We start from the raw sequence: 21,118 nt of genomic DNA on the forward strand, positions 1-21,118 counted from the left end.
CGCCGCCCCCCGCGCCCACAGCGCGGCCCCTGAGCGCTCGCTAACTGTCGGCAGAATGCGCGACGACGGCCGACGTGGCCGTCCTGGCGGCCGGCTCTTGGAGCGAGGACGGGGCGGCCTGGCTGCGGGCGCGCGGCCTGGCGGCCGGGGTGGCCGGCGCCTTCCGGGTGGGCCGGGACCGGACGCGGGTGGGCCTGCTGCGCTATCAGGACGGCGCGCCCGCCGGCTTCCCGCTGGACCGCCACCTGGATACCCGCGCGCTCCTGCGCGCCATCCACTCGCTGGACGTCCCCCGCGGCCACGCCCGCACGGGTGAGCCCGCCTTCGAACTATGAGTGCTTTTGAAAACAATTTCTTTGAGTCGGCGGCCCGGCAGAGGCACGCTCAGAGTCCCGAGACGGGGGGGTTCGATCCCCGGGGGGCCGATTTCCGCGGCTCGCTAAAAGAACGGGCGGGACTTGATTTCCGATAGAAGGACCGCTCCCTCGGCGTAACGGCCGGGTCGTCGTCTGGCTTTTCCCGCAGGCGCGGCGCTGGATTATCTGTCGGAGCGGACGCTGTCGGAGGCGGGGGGCGGCAGGCCGTCCTTCCCCAAAGTGGCGCTGGTCCTGACGGACGGCGGCGACTGGGACGACTCGGCCCGGGCCTCGGCGCGCCGCCTGCGAAGCCGAGGCGTGGAGATCTTCGTGGCGGGTACGACCACCGCCTGCTTTTAAGTTTGACGGCCAATTGGACCGGACGTGGCCCATTCATCCCGGTCCTTCTCGCCGGCAGATGTGGGAGGGGCCAACGGCGACGCCGCCAGAGCGCTGGCCTCGGAGCCGTACTGGAGTCACCTGTTTGACGCGGCCGCCGCCTCCGACCTCCGTGCCCTTCAGAACGACGTGGTGGGCCAGCTGTGCGCCAGCGTGGAAGACCAGACCGTCTCGCTGGCCGGCGCCAAACAAGGTTCGTCGGGTGTTTAAATGGAGCCGAAATGGGAAAAGGAGCTGGCCGTTTTGGGAAACGACCAGTGACCGGGCCGGTTTGTCGCCTCTGGCAGCCCCGCCGCCGGCCTCCGACCTGCGGGTGACGGAGGTGTCCTCCAAGAGCGTGGGGCTGAGCTGGAGCCCCCCGGCCGGCCAGGTCTCGGGCTTCAAGGTGCGGCTGACCCCCGCCACGCCCGGCGGCGGCGGCCGGAGCCAGGAAGTTCACGTGGGCACCGCGCGAACCTCGGTGACCGTGCGGGACCTGGAGCCCGACACCGATTACCGGGCCGAAGTCTTTGCGCTCAACGGCCTGACGCCCAGCCAGCCCGCCTCGGCGTCGCGAAGGACGCTCCCCGTCAAAGTGTCCGTGGGTGTGTAGCCGTCCCATCTCGAGGACCCTGACCTGGAGTCCTATAAATAAAAATTGCTGAACCAATCCCCCCTCCCTAGAATGCTCTCTGGGCGTGGACGTCCAAGCCGACGTGGTCCTCCTGGTGGACGGCTCGTACAGCATCGGGCTGGCCAACTTCGCCAAGGTGCGGGCCTTCCTAGAGGTGCTGGTCAACACCTTCGACGTGGGGCCGGACAAGGTCCGCATCGGCCTGGTCCAGTACAGCCGGGACCCGCACACGGAGTTCCAGCTGGACGCCCACTCGGACCCCGGCGGGGTGCTGAAGGCGCTGCGCTCCTTCCCCTACCGCGGCGGCTCCACCAACACGGGCAAGGCCATGAGCTACGTGCGGGAGCGTCTCTTCCGGCCGTCCGGCGGCGCCCGGCCCGACGTGCCCCGCGTGACCATCCTGGTGACCGACGGCAAGTCGTCGGACGCCTTCCAGGGCCCGGCGGCCCGCCTGCGCGAGGCCGGCGTGGAGATCTTCGCCGTGGGCGTGAAGGACGCCGTGCGCTCGGAGCTGGAGGCCATCGCCAACCAACCGGCCTCCTCGCACGTCTACATCGTGGAGGACTTTGACGCCTTCCAGAGGATCTCCAAGGAGCTGACACAGTCCATCTGCCTGAGGATCGAGCAGGAGCTCCGAAACATTCAGATCAAACGTGAGTCCTCCCTTCTCCCTTCTCCCTTCTCCCTTCTCCCTTCTCCGTTCTCCGTTCTCCGTTCTCCGTTCTCCGTTCTCCGTTCTCCGTTCTCCGTTCTCCGTTCTCCGTTCTCCGTTCTCCGTTCTCTTCCCGCCGCCGTAAGACGCCGTCATTGGTCAAAAATGGATGCTTTCAATCCACTCGTCCGCCGTCGGCCTTTTTTTTCCCCCCACTAGCCATAAATGGGTTGAAAACCTCAGCGGAAGGATGTTTGGACACCTCTCAATGCTCGTAAAAAGTATATAACCGCGAATATGACGTAAAGACTATTTTGGCCTTTTATTCCGCCGCAAGCTACCGAGCGGAGCTGGCGCGGATAAAATAATGGTCCGCCGCGTTGCCGAATTTTTCCATTCCAGCGCTCTTGTTCCGCGTTGAAAGCGGACAGAGTCCCGGTCCCGGCCAGATCTTTTTTCGGGGGGAGCAGAAAAGAAAAAAGGAAAAAAAAAAAGGTTTTACGAGGAGCGGCGGCGAGAAAAGCATTCCGTGAAAACCGAAGCCGAGAGTCGCCGAGAAGGGTGGCCCACGGGGTCGAGCGCCGCCCGCCCCCGGCCCTTTCGTGGCTCCGTCTGGCAGGTGCGCCGTAAAGAAAGCGGCGGCGGCGGCGGCGGCGGCGGCGGCGTGAGAGGCATTCCATCTGCTCGCAAGCTAGGACAAGCAGCGTCTGCCGCGAGGAAAAAACAAAAGTTTTCTTTTTCTTTTTCTTTTTTTCCCTCTTTTTGACGGCTCTGCCAGAAGCGTCCGTGACTCACATTCCTGGGAAGGGAAGGTTATGTCATTCCCGTCTAATGATATTCTGTCAACGGGGACTCCACGCTAGCCCTTTTGAATGATTGCGCCCCCTGTAAATCAATCACACGGCGTGCGCGACGTGCGCGACACTCGCGACACGCGCGTCTGTCTGACACATTTTCCTCTTGTTTTTGGCTGCGTTTTTTTTCAAAGAGACGCTCCCGTTTGTCTTTGTCTTTAGGTCTGGTCCAACCCAGAGACCTGTCCTTCTCCGACATGACCTCCAGAAGCTTCCGGACCTCGTGGGCGCTGGACGCCGCCGACGCCGAGTCCTTCCTGGTCCGCTTCGCGCCCGCCGACGTCCCCGACGGTCCCCGGTTGACCTTGTCGGTCCCCGGGGACGCGTCCTCCGCCGTCCTGGCTCACCTGACGCCGCTCACCCGCTACCAAGTCAACGTTTCGGCCCAGTACGAGCGAGGCGACAGCCTGCCCCTGGTGGGCTACGAGACCACCTTGGAGGGTGAGTGGCTAAGCCCAGGCACGGGCCGCTTGGCCTAACTGCCTCCGCCCCAAATAATCCCTCCTCTCGGGCAGAACGGGGCCCGGTTCGCGCGGCCAGGGTGTCTGACGAGACCACGGACGGCTTCCGCGTTTGGTGGCGGCCGGCGCCGGGAGCCGTGCTGCGCTACCGGGTGGCCTATCGACCGGTGGGCGAGGGGGACGCCGGCTCGGAAGCCTTCACGCCGGGCGACGAGCCGGCGCTGGTCCTGAGGGGCCTGCGGCCGCTGACCTCCTACCTGCTGGACGTCAGCGCCGAATACCGCTCCGGCTACGGGCCGCCGCTGCAGACGCGGGGAACCACCAAAGAAGGTGAGTCTCTTTTTTTTTTTTTTTAGCTTGGGAATTTAGCGAGGGTTTTGCGGTAAGTGCAGAAAGAAATAACTTTCCCACCGCAGCTTTGACACGCCGTATCTCTTTGGGTATTAGGTGCCTAAACTTGCCCCGATTCCAAAGGCTTGGCATTTTTCCTGGAGCAACAGAGCCAGCCAGCGTCCTCATTCCAATCTGAAATTCAAACCAACGCCACATCGCCATCTGCAGTCAACTAGAATTTCAGGCCGGCCGGCCGGCCGGCGCTAGGCCGACCGAGCGTTAGCACGCTACTCCCTCCCTCCCTCCCTGCCAATGAATGGCAAGACGGGCACTCGTAGGTCCCCGCTGGTTGGCCCCTTCCCCAATGCACGCGGCTTTTGCGCACACCAAAATAATATTCTCAGCCAGTCACGGCGGGCCAACGGGAATCGAAAGAATGCACGAGGGCGGCAGACTTTCCAGCTCACTCATATCTTTTTTTTTTCCCCTCGCTCATACTCGCGCGCAAGCAAAAGCTAAAGCTGCCATAAATGATGATTTCCTCTTGTTTGCACAGCCACGCACGCAAGACTCGCACGCAGACCCGGGGTTCCCATTTCATAGGGAAAAAAAAAATGACACTCTGGCCATTTTAACCTCTGCCGCCATTTTCGCGGGCCATCTCCACGTACGAGTGTTTGTACGGTGGATCGTCGCTTATCGCGGGGGGTACGCATTCCGCTCCCCGCCGCAATAGGGGGGAAAATGTCTCCGGCGAGACACCCCTTGCGAACAAAAACACACCCGTCAAAAACATTAGCGGTGAGAAGTCCATTTGGAAGGAGCTTTGTACAATGGAAAGTTTCCACGTTGACCGTCACCATGAGCCGCGGGGGCGCCGGTACCGCTATCGCTTACCTCCGCCGTAACGATACGTGTCGTCGTGGTACCGTGGCGCCCGTTAAAAAAGGAGAATATTGAATTTATGGGCCAAAGCACTTGGTGGAGATGAGTCAACGTTAATCCTAATTGATTGTGCTTTTGCGTGATGGAAAGTGAAATGTAAAGGATGTCGGTGAGCTTGTTTGCGAAAATGCTGACGTTTGAGTGCTTCTCAGACAACAAAGACCCTAAAAAGCAATCCCCAATGAGTGCGGCTTTTTCGCCAAACGTGTGTGGTTTTTGGCTCCCGCTGAGTCAAGCAGCAAAAATCCAAACAGTCCATTAGCCGCTAAGCACACTTAGCCGGTAGCGAGGAGGGCTAAATCGGATCAGATGTTTTCTTCGCGGCGGGCGGGCGTTAGTGGGACTTTTTTTCTCTTCGCCAGACTGCGCTTGGACCAAAAAATGGCCAGCGCCAGGCGCTCGCTTGTTTTGTGTGAAAAGGCTGCTAACTGCCCGCTAACGGCTTGCTAACTACTCACACAGCGTCGCTAACAAACTCACGCGGCGGGCGTCCACGTGGCTCCTTGCCACCTCTTTTTTTCTCTTCTTCTATTGGCCCGTGGCAAATCCAAATATTTCTGAAATACCAAGAAAATATAGGTCAGAGGCCACAGAACGAAACAATGTCAGGCTTTTTTTTTTTTTAAACACTAATGTTGTCCAAAAGAAAGATGATTGTTGTTATTGAAAACACTCCTTCATTTTAGTGTTGAAATGGGTCATGTGCCAAAGTTGTGTGGCTAATGTGAAAAGAGCAAGTCTTTTCAAACGGATCTGTTTCCTGCATCAGCCGTCCGTGATTCTATGAACCCACGGTGAGAAAAGCGCCCATGAAAGCAGGCCATTTAAGACGCCGGGCCAAACGGATTCGACGCCTGTCGCCGTCAATGGTGGCCAATCATTTGTTTTCCTCGCCGTTGGCCGGGTGGAAAAAAAAAGGGCTTTGGGAGATGCGCGTGTGCCCCCCCCACAAATAACGCATGAAAGATGTCTGTCTGTCTGTCTGTCTGAATTGTCTGGCTTTTTCTTCCTGCGGGCGGCTGCAGTTCCAAAGGAAATCAAAGTTGCTGACTTTCACATATTCAATCAGGTGGTGGGCTTTTATTTTGACAGGCCGGTGGCGCGGACCCATGTTTTTTTTTTGTAGTTTTTTTGCATGGGCTCTGGCGTCCCACGCCCGGGGGAACGTCGCTTTCCACTCCTCCTCCAAGTCGTTGTGGGCAAAAGTCATCCAGTCTTTAAAAACAACCCCCCCAAAATACCCTATCCCCTCAATGATCCTTTTTCGGGCCCATTTTTTTTTTGCAAAATACTAAATGAGCATTTGTTAACCCCGTCAGACGTGGGACCTCCCCGAGACCTGAAGACCCAAGACGTGACGGACGTGAGTTTCACGGCGCAGTGGGCGCCCGCCCCGGGCCGAGTCAAGGCCTACCACCTGAAATGGCGCTCGGCCCACTCGGACGAGTCGGGCGAGAAGTTCCTCCGGGGGGACATGACGGACACGCTGCTGGACGGCCTGAGCCCCGAGACCCTCTACCGGCTCTCGGTGGTGGCCGTCTACGACGGGCGGGAGAGCCAGCCGCTCTCCGGACACGAGACCACCGACGGTGAGCACTCCCTGAGGTGACCCAAAGCCAACGTGGCTTCCGTCCCATCTTTCTGGCTTTTGGAGCTTTTTGGGAAGGCCTTTTCCCGTTGTCGGCCTTCGCTCTCCTCGTTGACGTTTGGGCTCCCGGGCTGGCTCTTTGCCGTTTCGGGTGGGCCGCCGCCCGCCACCCCGCCCGCTAAGCCCCTTTCCTCCCCGCAGCGTCGGCCGAGGCACGCCGGCTGCGCGTGAGCGAGGAGACGGACCGCTCCCTGAGGGTGACGTGGACGCCGCCGCCCGGCACGGTCCAGCACTACCGCCTGACTTACGTCCCCGTGGAGGGCGGACGGGAGGTGGTCCTCAAGGTGCCGGCGGGCGTGACCTCCAGCGTCCTGAAGAAGCTGCAACCCCTGACCTCGTACGACGTGACCGTCCTCCCCGTTTACAAACGGGGGGAAGGAATAGCCAGGCGAGGAGTGGGAAGCACACGTACGTTTGTCGCTCGCCCAACCTTTTGACCAATATTCTTTGGTTTACGCCACTCCCTTCCTTTTTGAACGTCTCCTCCGGCCCGCCAGTGTCGCCTTTCAAGGCCCCCAGGAACCTCCAGACCTCGGAGCCCACCAAGACCAGTTTCAGGGTGTCCTGGGACCCGGCGCCCGGCCAAGTCCGGGGCTACAAAGTGACCTTCCACCCGGCCGACGACCAGGTGGATCTGGCCGAGCTGCTGGTGGGCCCCTTTGACAACACGGTGGTCCTGGAGGAGCTCAGGTGAGCCGCCGTGGAGGGAAGGGTCGCCGGTCGCCGGTCGCCGGGCTAACGGAAAAGAAAAAAATCCTTCTCTGCCACCAGGGCCGGAACCAAATATTCGGTGGCCGTCTTCGGGATGTTCGACGGCGGGGAGAGTTCGGCTCTGGCCGGGGAGGAGAAGACCACGCTGTCCGACGCTCCCGAGACGCCGGCGTTCGGATCTTCCGGTAAACTCAAACGCTTTTCACCCGGGGCTCCCTTTGCATTTTAATAGGGTTTTTTTTTTTTGGGGGGTGTAGCACAACTCCATCTAGTCTTTTTTGGAGGACGAAAAAAAAAGTCCACTTTGGGATTTTGCCCAAGAAACTCGTCCCATGCGAAGATAACATGGCGGAAGGGCGATCATTGATCATCGTGGGCTTTGGAATTTGCTCTTCGTACGCGGTGAATCGTTTGATTTTTTTTTTGTCTTTCCATGAATCATCCGAAACATGCACAACATGATTGGACCGCGCCGTTGCCAACTGTCAGAATATTAGCGACAAGGCCGAGCGTAAGTGCAAGCAGATGTTTGTCTTCCAGTCAAGACGGAGAAGCTTTTTTTTTTCATTTGCCGTCGTCTGACTAAAAAGCCGTCGTCGACCCGTCGTGTGATAAAACCGGCAAAAATGCCGAGTCCGACCGAGCGAGCGAAGGTTCGCAGCGGCGCGGCGCAGCGCGGCGCTCTCGGGGAAGTGATGACGTTGCTGAAACGTGGCTGCGTTCTGGGTAACTAACGACCTCCGCTCCCCCGGACGCGGATGGGCGCCAGGAACTTCAACTTGGCCCCGTCCCAGTCCATTAGCGTCAAGCCGGCGCACGCCATCGCCATTACGGCTAATTAAAAGAGAGGCCTTGACGTCGTCAAGGATTCCGAAGGCGGGCGCGCCGGCGTCGTCCCGGGGAAGTTTGTCCATTTGTTGTGCTAAGGCTATTCCCGGTGAGCTCGGGGGCTCGGCACGTCTTCCACGTTGACGCTGGCGTTTTTGACCCGTTGCGCTCGATTCTCCATCGTCGGCAAAAGTCTTCCCGCTGGCAATCGCGCCCCGTTAACGGTCTGGAATGTGAATGTGGGCCGCCCCCGAGGCCGCTCGGAAAATGTGACGCCGCTCCGTCCGCCCCGGAGTAATGGGGAGCAGACGCCGGCGGCTTCGGGGGACCCCGGACCGCCAAAGTGGGCTCCCGGCCAACGAATTCCACCGGCGTGACCGCCGTCCGCCGGAAATCCCCGCTGACGTGTGGCGCTCGGGCTTTTTGGGCCGCCGGGTACGGCGGTGGACGTCGTAACGGAGGGCTCGTACGGAGTCTCGACGGAGCGGTCGTAACGCCGTGCGTGCGTGCGTGCGCGCGCGCGCTGCTTGGAACTTTTGGTTGGCGCCCGAACCTTTTACTGCCTTCTAACTTGTCTCCGCTTGCGCCCTTTAGATTTTTCTCAGCCCGACAGGTTTCCCGGAGGGCGGCGGATGGACCCCGAGGACGAACGCCGCCGCCGCCGCAGCCGCACGCGGACCGGAAACGTCAACGTCCAGGCGGCCGGCCGGCCGGCCGCAGTGCCGGGAGTGTGAATGAATGATTGACGCGGAGCGACCGCTCTTTCCCTGTCTCGTCCGCGTGGCCTCTTCTCTTTCTTTTTTTCCCACCTTGTGGCATCGGTCGGGCGCGCGGATCTCCGTCCAAGGAGGCCGGGCGGGAGAGCGCTCAGACATGTGTCTTTTTCTTTGGCCCGCGTGACGGCCGCAGGCACGCCGTGCAAGACCTCGTCCAAGGCCGACATCGTGCTGCTGGTGGACGGCTCCTGGAGCATCGGACGCATGAACTTCAAAACCATCCGCGGCTTCATCGCCCGCATGGTCGGCGTCTTTGACATCGGGCCGGACAAAATCCAGATCGGTGAGTGAGTGGGCGTGGCCTGGCGTGGCGGGGAGAAGCACCTTCGCTGAGCGTGTCGCCACCCGCAGGCCTGGCTCAGTACAGCGGCGACCCCAAGACCGAGTGGCACCTCAACGCCCACGCCGACAAAGCCTCGCTGCTTCACGCCGTGGCCAACCTGCCCTACAAAGGCGGCAACACCATGACCGGTGAGACCAGACCCAGAATCGAATGTATGGTGGCCTAAAAGCTAGTCTAGCTAAGACTTTTGGGGGGAAGCTGACTGGTATGAAAAAGGACAGCGGGGGCAGACTGCAACATTTGTCTTGAAGCCAGACCAAGCGAGTGGGTGTGTATTTTGCCCGAGAGCCGGCCAGAACCCTTTTAAGAGCTCCTCTTTTAGTACCGAGGAGTGAGTTTTCAGACGCTAGAGCGTGGCCGACCCCAGCGCAGCGCCGGCGTTCGTAAATACGCGTGGCGTTTAGCGAGCCGTGGCGGGCGGGGAAAGCCAATGATGATTTGAGCAGAGCCGAGCCGCCCTTTGATTCCCACCCACCCAGGCTTGGCGCTCAACCACATCCTGCGCAACAACTTCAAAGCCGAGGCGGGAATGCGGCGGGAGGCGCGCCAGATCGGCGTCCTCATCACCGACGGGAAGTCGCAGGACGAAATCCTCGCCAACTCGCGGGAGCTGAAAGACAGCGGCGTGGAGCTCTACGCCATCGGTCGGTCTGGCCACGGTCGCCGCCGCCGCCCGAGGCGGAGGCCAGCCCTCAACGGTCCGCTCTTCGTTTTTCGATCCCGGCAGGCGTGAAGAACGCCGACGAGAACGAGCTCCGCTCCATCGCCTCCGACCCCGACGACATCCACATGTACAACGTCAACGACTTCAAGTTCCTGCTGGACATCGTGGACGACCTCGCCGTTAACCTGTGCAACAGCGTCAAAGGACATAGTGAGTAAGCCAAAGAACGACCGCAAATATTGCAAAATGTCTTTTGAAATGTGGCCACAAATCTGGCCTCGGGGACCCGGCGTTCCCAACGTTCCCAACGTCTGAAATGAAAGAAAGCAGCCCTTTGATGATTGCCATCATTTTGCACTGGAAACCAAAATCTGTTCAAATCAAAAGCTCTGAAGCAGCTGTGACCCGGTCGCCGTCATTCCAGCTGGCCCCTCTGCGAATGTGGTCGGTCGGTCGGTCGCCATTAAATCGGCGGCCCCGCGGCTGGGGTGGAAACTTTGAAAACATGGGGGGCGTGGCACTCTTCCCCCCAAATGTTGATTGAACGGCACCCCGGGGCTTTTGTCAACGGAGGGGAAGGATTCTTTTTCCGCTCCGAGCCATCAAAAGCCCAGACCTGAAAAGAAACTCGGCCGGAGGTCTGCCGCCCGCCCGCCCGCCCGCGGGATTCCTCTCTAAAAGTCAAACCCCCCAAAACAGTGTCAGTGAGATGACGTAGCCTAAAATGAAGGGAGAAGGGACCCCCAATTAACGGCGTCGGAAAATAAGTCATCCATTGAAATGGTCTCCAGGTGCTTGTTTTTTCCCTTTTTTTTTTTTTTTTCCGTTCACCTCCCGCGATGGGCCCAGGCGCTCCGAGGCCAATTTTCGCCCCGCCAGCGGAACATTCCAGCGCCTTAAATCATTTTAAAGAGCCAATATATAAAAGGCTGATTTACGGCCAGAGCGCTTTGGCCGGGCGATTGTTGGGAATGACGTCACCTTAACCCTAAGCTCACGCAGGCGAAGCACCGGAGGCGCCCGGCGACCTGACCATCTCCGAGGTGACGCCGCGCTCCTTTCGGGTCACCTGGAGCGCGCCCCAGACGCCCGCGGAGAGGTTCCAAATCGTCTACTCGGAAGTCGACGGAGGAGCCCCACGGGAGGTACGTAAAGCCATGGTGCTCCGGATCGTCCTTTTATCAAATGGAGGTCCAAAAAAGTGAAAAATGAGCCCAAAAAAGTGAAAAATGAGCCCTCCTTCCCCATTCCTTCCACTTGTTGTCGCGGATGTGACGTGGTGTTGAAAACTAACGTGTCAGATGCTAGCGACGGTGCGTTCCGCCCCAAACACGTCTTTTCCGTGTCGTCCGAACGCTGTTTAGTGGAAGGAACGCGTTTGCCAAGCCGTATCTGGAATGCTTTAGGTCTTTTCCATCCAGACGGCCGCCTTTTTCCCCCTTTCCTTTTTCTATTGGCGGTGGGTCCGCCTCCGCTCGGCTCCGCTCGGCTCCGCTCGGCGCTCTTCCCTTCCACTTTGCCACGCTTCCGTGGGTGGGAAAAATGCAAGAGACACGAGGGAGGGTCGCTTGCTCCATGGCTAATGATGGATGGCTCGGTGGCTTCCTTTTGGCCACGTCGCAAACGAATCCCATTTGGGCCCATTTGAAAGATTTCTTTCTTTCTTTCTTTCTTTCTTTCTTCTTGATTTGATCTGTCCCCGCAGATGCTGCTGGACGGCTCGGTCACCTCGGCCGTCCTGGAGGCTCTGAGCCCGCTGACCCAATACCAGCTGGGCGTCCGCTCCTTGATCGCCGAGCAGAGCAGCGAGCCCCTGGAGGGCCGTCACACCACCCGTAAGCGTCTCTGCTCCCTCCGTTCGTACCCGAGCACCCGCCGCCCCGCCGCCCCGCCGCCCCCGCCGCGACCTCGGGGCGGCTTTTCGCCCAAAGCTACGTTAAGTGCTTTTACGAGGCTTTAAAAGGGGGCGCCTGCCCGAGCGGAGCGGAGCGCCCGCTATGGGCTCCCGAGCGGGAGCGCCAGCTTTGCGTGAGCCGCCGCCGAAACTCCCGCTCCGTTGATTTACGCAACGAGTAAAAATGGAAAGAAAGGGATCATCAACAGATGTCGTCGTTAAGTGCACTTTACGTCTTCAAAGGGAGTTCAAAAAACCCCCGCCACATCCAAAATGGGAAGTCATTCCATCGCTGTTTCAAGTCCCTTGGGCTGACGTTTTCGCCGCTCCGAGTCCAATCCCATTGAAGCGGGACGGTCCACGGGCAAGCCCCAAAAGAGGGGCCCCACCGTCAAAGTCATTCCAATCCACTCACCTGATTTCTCCAAAGATAATTGGAGCATGCCAAAGTTTTTTGATTTTTGCGCCCGGTCCCTTTTCAGTGCCGCTGCCGGCCGTCGCGTCCGTCGACGTTTACGACGCCAGCACGAGCGCCCTGAGGGTCCGCTGGAGGCCGGCGGACGGCGCCACCGGCTACGTCCTGCTCTACCGACCCGTCAACGCCAGCGAGCCTCAGCCGGACAGAGAGGTAACGCGGGGAACCAAAGCGGGGTCTCGGCCGGGCGCCACAAAGCCAGCCGCCCACGCCCACGCCCACGCCGCTCCTCCGTCGGCAGGTGCGCCTGGCGGCCGGCGTGGTGGACACTCAACTGACGGGGCTGCTGCCCGACACGGCGTACGCCGTCTCCCTTTCGGCGCTCCACGGCGAGGCGCTCAGCGAGCCGTTGAAGACCGGCGGGGTCACACGTGAGTACGCTTTTTGAGGGAAAATAGTCACTTGCCTCATTCTCTAGGAATGAGTATTTTGTCGAGTTTCCTGTCCCCGGAATAAGTTGTCGCCCGCCCCCACCCCAGTGCCCATGCCGGCCGCCGGCGCCCTGAGGATCAGCCACGTGACCCACAGCGGCATGAAGCTGGGCTGGGACGCCGCCCCCGGCGCCGTGCGCAAGTACTTGGTGACTTACAAGCCCGAGGGCGGCGACGCCAAAGAAGTGAGTTCCGGCCGCCGCCGTCGACGACGGAGGTCGACTCTTTGCGTCTGACGTGGGTCCGCGGCGCAGGTGGAGGTCCGCGGCGACGTGGTCACCCTGGACCTGCCGGGCCTGACCTCCCAGACGGAGTACGACGTGGCCGTGACCCCCGTGTACGACGAGGGTCCCGGGAACCCCGCGTCGGGATCGGCCGTCACCGGTAAGTCTGGGGACGTGGCTCGGGCGTGGAGGGACCATCCTCACCGGCCGATCCTTACCGGGCCATCCTTACCGGGCCATTCTTACCGGGCCATCCTTACCGGGCCATCCTTACCGGGCGTCCCTTCCTCCCGTCTTTCAGACGTGGTTCCCGCGCCCAAAAACCTGAAGTTCTCGGAGGTGGACCTGACCTCCTTCAGGGCCACCTGGGAGCACGGGGCGCCCGACGTGGCGCTCTACCGCATCGGCTGGACCAAAAAAGGATTGGTGGACTACCAATACGTGAGCCGGCAATGGCTATTTGCCTTTTGCTTTTTGCTTTCAATTTGAATAGGAACTCTGTATTTGAACACGACCTCCATGTTTGTCGACCCATCCGTTCTCCTCGCCATCCACGGCAGTCCATCTTGAACAACGACGAGACTTGGCATCTCCTGGAGAACTTGGAGCCGGACACGGAGTACGCCGTCACCGTGACGGCCATCTACCCCGATGAGTCGGAAAGCGAAGACTTGATGGGGAACCAGCGCACGTGTGAGTATTCTGGCCAAAGCGGAGCGGCCCGCCCGCAAAATTCCGCTCCCGAGTCCCAAGCGTGACCAACCCGCTTGTCTTCTCTTTGTAGTGTTGAAGGCTGGTAACGGTATGTCCATTCAATTGTTTGTCTTTTTGTTGACCGCTGCACGCGCCCAATCGCCCCCTCGCGTGTCCGTCCGTGTCCATCCAGTTGAGCGTCAGGGTCCCGGGGCACCAAAAGTCCCCAATAATCCTCTGCTAAAAGCTTGAGAAAATTTGGAAGCCACGAAAGAACTGGCGATTAAGATCTGGCTCGACGGCGTTGGACACGGCCGGCGACGCGTTGCGTGGGGCTGCCGTGGAATTCCCATTGGCCCAAAAAGGACCTGTCACTTGTCACGTGTCTCCAATTCATAATTCATCTCACATAACCATTAGTTGTGGCATAATCATCATCATCGTCATCATCATCTTCATTATCATCCTCATTGTGGTCATCATCAGATGTCTTGCATGAGTTGCTCTTGGTTGGTTTGCTTGTCAAGGAGGGAGGGGCTTGGCTTCCGATGCCACCATTGAAGGGGGGAGGCAAAAGGGGGAGGGGGCTCAGCGCCCATTCCATGACACCAAAGCGGGACGCTGGCTTCTTTGCTTATCCTTTGAGGCGGAATTGTCCCCACCTTCGCCCTCGACATGATCAATAATCCTCATCATCATCCTCACCACCAGCACCCTTCCTTTCGGACCCGGGTTTAACTCTGTGTCTTTGTCTCAGTGCAAATGGATCCCCCCCGCAACCTGCGACTTTACAACGCCACCATCAGCAGCCTGGCGGTCAAGTGGGATCCGGCCCGCGGGCCCGTGCAGAGCTACAAGATCGTCTACTCGGCGCTGCCCGGGGGCGAGCCGCTGACGGTGGGTCCCTCCGCCGTTCGGCTCGGCTCGGCTCGGCCCGGCCGGTCCTCGCCGTGGTCTAACCCCGTCCCTGTCTGCCAGACCCAAGTGGGAGGCAAAAAGAGCAGCGCGCTCCTGCAGAAGCTGTCGCCCGACACGCCCTACCGGGTCAGCGTGACGGCCGTCTACGCCACGGGCCCCAGCGGAGACGTTTCGGCCGACGGGAGAACAAGTAAGGCGGCCGCCGGGTCGTCACCGGGTCATCGCCGCGTCCCTCCCTCCCTTTCCCGCCACGGCAAAGAAACGGCGCCCAACGACCTGTCCCCTTTCAGGACCTCTGGGTGGCGTGCGGAACCTGCAGGTGGTCAACCCCACCATGACCACGCTCAACGTGCGCTGGGAGCCGGCCGAGGGCCGCGTCAAGGAGTACAAAGTCATCTACGCGCCTGCCGCCGGTGGGGCCGAGAGCATGGTAGGACTGGTAGGAAGCCGGTGGCCCGGCCGCTGGCCCGGCCGGTGGCCCGGCCGGTGGCCCGGCCGGTGGCCCGGTCCCCTTTCGAGCTTTCGCCCGCAAATATTCTTGCTTTCAATGATTTTGGTCTACTAAAGCCCGTGAACGCTCTCACCACAATTGACTTTGACCGGCGGCAAGCTTACCTTCCACCTTCTCCCCGGGCTCCCAAAAATAGGACCGTACGTGTTGTCCTTTTTAGGAGCAAGTTTCGTCCGGCACCAGCAGCTTGGTTCTGCGCGGCCTGCAGCCGGACACCCCGTACACCGTCTCCCTGGTCCCCGTCTACGCCGAGGGCGACGGCAAGACCACGTCGGAAAAGGGAAAGACCAGTAAGTGAGCGAGCGACCGGTGTCCGGCCGCCTCGTCGCCGCTTGACCGAGGCCACCTTCAGGGCCCCTGGGCGGCGTGAAGAACCTGCGGGTGAGCGACCCCACCATGACCTCGCTGGACGTCAAGTGGGACCCGGCCGACGGAGCCGTGCGCCTGTACAAAGTCTTCTTTGTGCCCGCCGCCGGCGGTCGCGAGGAGATGGTGAGGAGAAAGGCACTCCCGGCCCCGCCTTGCCGCTTTGCCCTTTCCTGACGGCGACGACCCCGCCCGCAGGAACAAGTTCCCGCCACCGCCACCGACATCACCCTGCGGAACCTCCTGCCCGACACCGCCTACACCGTGTCCTTGCTGCCCGTGTACCCGGCCAGGGAAGGCAAACGGCAGGCCGAGACCGGAAAGACCCGTGAGTCCCGCACGCACGCATGCACGCACACGTGTACGTCCGTTCCGCTCCGCACCGAACCGAACCTCCGTTAAAATCTGGCGGCGGGCCGGCAGTCCCTCTGGGCGGCGTGAGCACCGTGCGGGTGAGCGACCCCACCTTCACCACGCTGAAGGTCAGCTGGAACCCCGCCGGCGGGAACGTCCAGGGCTACAAGATCATCTACAAGCCGGAAGACGGCGGCCAGGAGATTGTGGTGAGCACGGGGGGCCGCGCCGCGCCGCGCCGCGCCCAGCGAGCTTCAATAGCCCGCGGTCGTTTGCGCCGGGGACGACGGCGACCGCCGTTTTCCGTCCGAGGACGTGGAGTTGATCGGCGACGCGCTTTTCCAGGAGCAAGTCTCCGAGAGCACCACCAGCACGGTCCTGGAGAAGCTCCTCCCCAACACCCGCTACACCGTCACCGTGGTGCCCGTCTACGCCGAGGGCGACGGGCCCAGTCTCACCGACGGCGGCAAAACCAGTGAGTGTGGCGCGAACCCGAAAGTGACCCGAAAGTGACCCGAAAGCGACCCGGGCCAATCTCCGGCTGCGCTTCTCGGCAGAGCCGCAGGGCACCGTCCGGAACCTTCGGGTCACGGATCCCACCAGCAGCAGCCTCAACGTGCGCTGGGAGCCGGCCGAGGGCAACGTGCGCGAGTACGTGGTCATCTGGGTGCCCGCCGACGGCGGAGCGCAGGAAGTGGTGAGTTCCGAGCGCCGGGGCGCCGGGAGAAACCATTGGCGGGCAGGCGGCCGGGCCTTCTTCTCACCGACCCGTGCATCCACCCCTCCTCCCCCGACCAGGACCAAGTGGCCGGAAGCGCCAGCGCCACCGTGCTGGAGGGCCTGCGCTCGGACACCGAGTACAGCGTCACCGTGGTGCCCGTCTACGACGAGCTGGAAGGGCTGCCGCAGACGGAAAACGGCAAGACCTGTGAGTGGGCGGTTGGAATTCATCATTTGTTTTCAGAAAGGAAAAGAAAAGAAGAAAAAAAACCTGACCTATTTCCTAAATGTGTTTGTGTCAGATCCGGTGGGAGGAGTCAAGAACTTGCAGGTGCTGGACCCCACCATCAGCACCCTGACAGTTCGCTGGGATCCGGCGGTGGGCAACGTGCGCTCCTACCGGGTGGCCTACTCGGCCCAACCCGATGGAGAAGTCCGAACGGTAGGCGTGGCCGCGCCCGTCCCCGCGCCGCTCTGAGCGCCGCTCTGAGCACCGCTCTGAGCATCTCCGCCCCTCCCCCCGGCGCCCGGCAGGAAGAGGTGTCCGGCGGCACCAACAGCCTCGTCCTGAGGAACCTCAACTCGGACACGGCGTACAACGTGACCGTGGTGCCCGTCTACCCCGACGTGGAGGGCATCCCCAATTCCGAGCGGGGAAAGACCAGTAAGCGCCGTGGCCTCCCTCGTCCAATTCACATTTAAAAGCCTTTATTGTCATCATACACAGCTGCGTATGACAAAATTGGTGGTGCTACTCCAAGCTTTTCAAAGTGTGTTTTTCCAGTAAAAAAAACATAAATAGTAGTATAAAAGTATAAAAAAAGTCACATCCCGACTAGGTGAATTCTATAATATTGCACAGATTTCAAAGATATTGCACATTGTTATCGCACATCCCAAAGTTATTGAGCAGAAGAGGGATTGTGTGTCGTGCTAACTCGAGTTCAGAGTCCTGATGGCTGTGCGAGAAAAAAAAAAAAACTGTCCTTAAGTCTATTTGTCTGTGCTTTGTGAGACCTGTAGCGTCTGCCAGAGGGCAGCAGCTGGAACAGGTTGTGACCAGCTTGACCTATTGGCCCCCGACAATGTTCCTGGCTCTGCTGAGGTAGCGAGGGCTGCCAATGTCATCCAGCACAGACAAAGCTGACAAAATTGAATCAATGGGAGTTGGGCCGCTTTGGGTGGGGAGGGGGGAGCTTTTGGCTCAAGACATCCACCACCGACCGACCGACCGACCGACCGACCGACCGACCGAGCTGACTGACAAACTTGAAGGAGCGGGGGTTAGGCTACGAGATGCACCTGACGCCAATCCACTGATTGCACTCGCAGGACACTAGTATTGTGGAAAGCTTTCCTCTTTATGAAAAGCTACATTTTGTGGAATCGTTTGAAATGAAAGCCTAGTCTTATGGGAAGCGACACCTTTATATCAAATCAAAAGCCTTTTTGGTCATCATACACGGCTCCGTAGAATGAAATGGGTGAAATATCATTCAACAAAGGTGCTCTTAAATGAGTCAAAATGGTCCAAAGTTTGCACTTTGATGGCCTACGTTTGAAATAGGTCCAAACAAAAAGTCTTGGATTGGCTCTTGAAAGTTGATACTAGCTAGGCAGGGGTGGCTTTGCAAAGGTGACAAAGGCACATACATAGGTGAAAAAGTTGAATGGACAGGGGTTGGGCCGCTATGGGAGGGAGGAAAGAGCAGCTTTCCATTCGAGCCATCCAGCATCGACCGAGCTGACTAACTTGAGGGAGCGGGGGTTGGGCTACAAGATGCACCTGACGCCAATCCACTGATTGCACTCGCAGGACACTAGTATTGTGGAAAGCTTTCCTCTTTAGGAAAAGCTACATTTTGTGGAATCATTTGAAACGAAAGCCTAGTCTAATGGGATGCAATGCCTTTATATCAAATCAAAAGCCTTTTTTGTCATCATATACAGCAGCGTAGAATGAAATGGGTGAAATATCATTCAACAAAGGTGCTCTTAAATGAGTCAAAATGGTCAAAAGTTTGCACTTTGATGGCCTACGTTTGAAATAGGTCCCCCAAAAAGTCTTGAATTGGCTCTTGACAGTTGATACTTGGCAGGGGCGGCTTTGCAAAGGTGACAAAGGCACATACATAGGTGAAAAAGTGGAATGGCCGTACGGGGGTTGGGCCGCTGTGGGAGGGAGGGAGGGGAGAGAGCAGCTTTCCATTCGAGCCATCCAGCAGCGACCGACTGAGCTGACTGGCAAACTTGAAGGAGCGGGGGTTGGGCTGCAAGAAGCACCTGACGCCAATCCACTGATTGCACTCGCAGGACACTAGTATTGTGGAAAGCTTTCCTCTTTAGGAAAAGCTACATTTTGTGGAATAGTTTGAAATGAAAGCCTAGTCTTATGGGATATTATGCCTTTATATCAAATCAAAAGCCTTTTTTGTCATCATACACACAGCTGCGTAGAATGAAATGGGTGAAATATCATTCAACAAAGGTGCTCTTAAATGAGTCCAAATGGTCCAAAGTTTGCACTTTGATGGCCCACGTTTGAAATAGGTCCCCAAAAAAGTCTTGAATTGGTTCTTGACAGTTGATACTAGCTAGGCAGGGGTGGCTTTGCAAAGGTGATAAAGGCACATACATAGGTGAAAAAGTTGAATGGCCGTACGGGGGTTGTTTGGGCCGCTGTGGGAGGGAGGGGAGAGAGCAGCTTTTGCTTTTGGCTCAGGCCATCCAGCAGCGACCAAGCTGACAAACTTGAAGGAGCGGGGGTTGGGCTGCAAGAAGCACCTGATGCCAATCCACTGATTGCACTCACAGGACACTAGTATTGTGGAAAGCTTTCCTCTTTAGGAAAAGCTACATTTTGTGGAATCGTTTGAAATGAAAGCCTAGTCTTATGGGAAGCGACACTTTTATATCAAATCAAAAGCATTTATTGTCATCATACACAGCTGCATAGAATGAAATGGGTGAAATATCATTCATCAAGGCACTCACTCTTAAATGAGTCAAAATGGTCAAACGTTTGTGCTGGGATGGCCCATGTATGAAATAGGGAAAAAAAAAGTCTTGAACTGGCTCTTGACAGTTTATACCAGGCAGGGAGGGGCGGCTTTGCAAAGGTGACAAAGGCACATACATAGGTGAAAAAGTTGAATGGAAGGAGGTTGGGCTGCTATGGGAGGGAGGGAGCATCTTCCAAGTTCCAAGCTATCTGGCAGCGACCGAGCTGACAAACTTGAAGTAGCGGGGGTTGGGCTACGAGAAGCACCTGACGCCAATCCACTGATTGCACTCGCAGGACACTAGTATTGTGGAAAGCTTTCCTCTTTATGAAAACCTACATTTTGTGGAATCGTTTGAAATGAAAGCCTAGTCTTATGGGATGTTATGCCTTTATATCAAATCAAAAGCATTTATTGTCATCATACACAGCTGCGTAGAATGAAATGGGTGAAATATCATTCAACAAAGGTGCTCTTAAATGAGTCAAAATGGTCCAAAGTTTGCACTTTGATGGCCCACGTTTGAAATAGGTCCAAACAAAAAGTCTTGAACTGGCTTTGACAGTTTATACAAGGCAGCTTTTCGTTTTGCAAAGCCAGCCACCCACCCAGCACAGACATAGGTGACAAAATTGAAGCAACGGGGGTTGGGCCACTTTAGGTGCGGCGGGAGGGAGGGAGCAGCTTTCTGTTCAAGTCATCCAGCACCGAACGAGCTGGCAAAGTTGAAGCAGCGGGGGTTGGGCTGCAAGAAGCACCTGACGCCAATCCACTGATTGCACTCGCAGGACACTAGTATTGTGGAAAGATTTGCTCTTTAAAGCATACCTGTCAACCTCTGCCGATAACTGCCCTTATAAATAATTATGATTCCCCTTACAACCCCCCCCCCCACCCAAAAAAAAAAACCTTACAAACACCGTACGACTCGTACGGTGTTTGTAAGGTTTTTTGGGGCTTTGTAAGGGGAATCATAATCATTTATAAGGGCAGTTATCGGCAGAGGTTGACAGGTATGTTAAAGGTTGAAACCAAAGCACTCACTTTTGCCCTTTTTTTGAATTTTGCCCAGCCCTGTTAAATAAATGCCTAGTCTTAGGGGATGCTATGACTTCTTTCATATATGTCCAATGCTTCAATTTCTTTGAGAGATAGGTGATAGGCAAACCGGTGAGGGTCAACTGAGGGAGGGAGGGATTGTATCCCTGATATGGTGGGCCACCAACTTTTCAAAGCACTTGATGATCACAGGCGGAAGGAAGTGCAACAGCCCTAGAATTGAGCGCCAGATGCCGTGGGACGAGCCCTGGAAAATCATGGATGTCTGCTTTGTCTTTTCAGAGCCCGTGAGCGGCGTGAAGAACCTCCGCGTGAGCGACCCCACCACCAACTCGCTGCGAGTGCGCTGGGACGCGGCCGAGGGCGACGTGCGCCACTACAGGATCGTCTACGAACCCGTCGGTGGCGGAGAGCGGCTCACGGTGGGCTCCGACGGTGACCGTCTCGCTAAACGGCTCCACGTCAACCGCCGACTCTTCAGATTCAGGAATCGGGCTTGGCCACCAACGCCGTTCTGAGGGACCTGCGGCCGGACACGGAGTACGCCGTCACGCTGGTTCCCATCTACCCCGACGCCGAAGGAATGAGCCTGACGGAGAATGGCAAGACCAGTGAGTTTGGGACTTTTGGAAAGGAGGGTGGTCGGAGGGGAGGGACGGCGCGGCGCGGCGGGGCGCGGCGCGTGTCTCCACGGAAAGTCGTCCCGATCGTAACGTGACGTGTCGCCGTTGGACAGAGGCGCTGGGCGGAGTCAAGAACCTGCGAGTCAGCGACCCCACCACCAGCTCGCTCAAGGTGGCCTGGGACCCGGCCGAGGGGAACGTGCGTCAGTACCGCCTCTTCTACGTGCCCACGGCCGGCGGCGCCGAGGACATGGTGAGCCGCCGC

The 21,118-nt window shown here is 58.4% G+C and overlaps 1 protein-coding gene across 4 annotated transcripts in view; it reads left to right on the top strand.

Moving 5' to 3' along the window:
- The window catches only part of col12a1b (collagen, type XII, alpha 1b), a 36,344-nt gene that overhangs the window by 4,499 nt on the left and 10,727 nt on the right, over window positions 1-21,118 (top strand). For 2 of the 4 annotated variants that reach the window (XM_077587216.1, XM_077587218.1), the window contains 39 exons: window positions 55-312; window positions 526-693; window positions 775-948; window positions 1,043-1,339; window positions 1,419-2,021; window positions 3,037-3,315; window positions 3,390-3,665; window positions 5,933-6,202; window positions 6,403-6,669; window positions 6,759-6,951; window positions 7,033-7,157; window positions 8,710-8,859; window positions 8,928-9,047; window positions 9,399-9,563; window positions 9,647-9,793; window positions 10,586-10,728; window positions 11,289-11,418; window positions 11,960-12,105; window positions 12,194-12,323; window positions 12,432-12,568; window positions 12,638-12,767; window positions 12,909-13,048; window positions 13,168-13,300; window positions 13,392-13,409; window positions 14,058-14,197; window positions 14,279-14,408; window positions 14,509-14,648; window positions 14,890-15,019; window positions 15,082-15,221; window positions 15,294-15,423; window positions 15,519-15,658; window positions 15,795-15,924; window positions 16,007-16,146; window positions 16,248-16,377; window positions 16,472-16,611; window positions 16,704-16,833; window positions 20,513-20,652; window positions 20,712-20,841; window positions 20,967-21,106. In XM_077587216.1, the coding sequence (XP_077443342.1) occupies window positions 55-312; window positions 526-693; window positions 775-948; window positions 1,043-1,339; window positions 1,419-2,021; window positions 3,037-3,315; window positions 3,390-3,665; window positions 5,933-6,202; window positions 6,403-6,669; window positions 6,759-6,951; window positions 7,033-7,157; window positions 8,710-8,859; window positions 8,928-9,047; window positions 9,399-9,563; window positions 9,647-9,793; window positions 10,586-10,728; window positions 11,289-11,418; window positions 11,960-12,105; window positions 12,194-12,323; window positions 12,432-12,568; window positions 12,638-12,767; window positions 12,909-13,048; window positions 13,168-13,300; window positions 13,392-13,409; window positions 14,058-14,197; window positions 14,279-14,408; window positions 14,509-14,648; window positions 14,890-15,019; window positions 15,082-15,221; window positions 15,294-15,423; window positions 15,519-15,658; window positions 15,795-15,924; window positions 16,007-16,146; window positions 16,248-16,377; window positions 16,472-16,611; window positions 16,704-16,833; window positions 20,513-20,652; window positions 20,712-20,841; window positions 20,967-21,106 (6,629 nt within the window). The remainder of the gene's footprint in view (window positions 1-54; window positions 313-525; window positions 694-774; window positions 949-1,042; window positions 1,340-1,418; window positions 2,022-3,036; window positions 3,316-3,389; window positions 3,666-5,932; window positions 6,203-6,402; window positions 6,670-6,758; window positions 6,952-7,032; window positions 7,158-8,709; window positions 8,860-8,927; window positions 9,048-9,398; window positions 9,564-9,646; window positions 9,794-10,585; window positions 10,729-11,288; window positions 11,419-11,959; window positions 12,106-12,193; window positions 12,324-12,431; window positions 12,569-12,637; window positions 12,768-12,908; window positions 13,049-13,167; window positions 13,301-13,391; window positions 13,410-14,057; window positions 14,198-14,278; window positions 14,409-14,508; window positions 14,649-14,889; window positions 15,020-15,081; window positions 15,222-15,293; window positions 15,424-15,518; window positions 15,659-15,794; window positions 15,925-16,006; window positions 16,147-16,247; window positions 16,378-16,471; window positions 16,612-16,703; window positions 16,834-20,512; window positions 20,653-20,711; window positions 20,842-20,966; window positions 21,107-21,118) is intronic. The other 2 variants (XM_077587217.1, XM_077587219.1) reach the window with 2 other exon arrangements.

Source organism: Stigmatopora argus, chromosome 19 (assembly GCF_051989625.1).
Source record: "Stigmatopora argus isolate UIUO_Sarg chromosome 19, RoL_Sarg_1.0, whole genome shotgun sequence".
In the NCBI taxonomy this organism is placed as follows: Eukaryota; Metazoa; Chordata; class Actinopteri; order Syngnathiformes; family Syngnathidae; genus Stigmatopora; species Stigmatopora argus.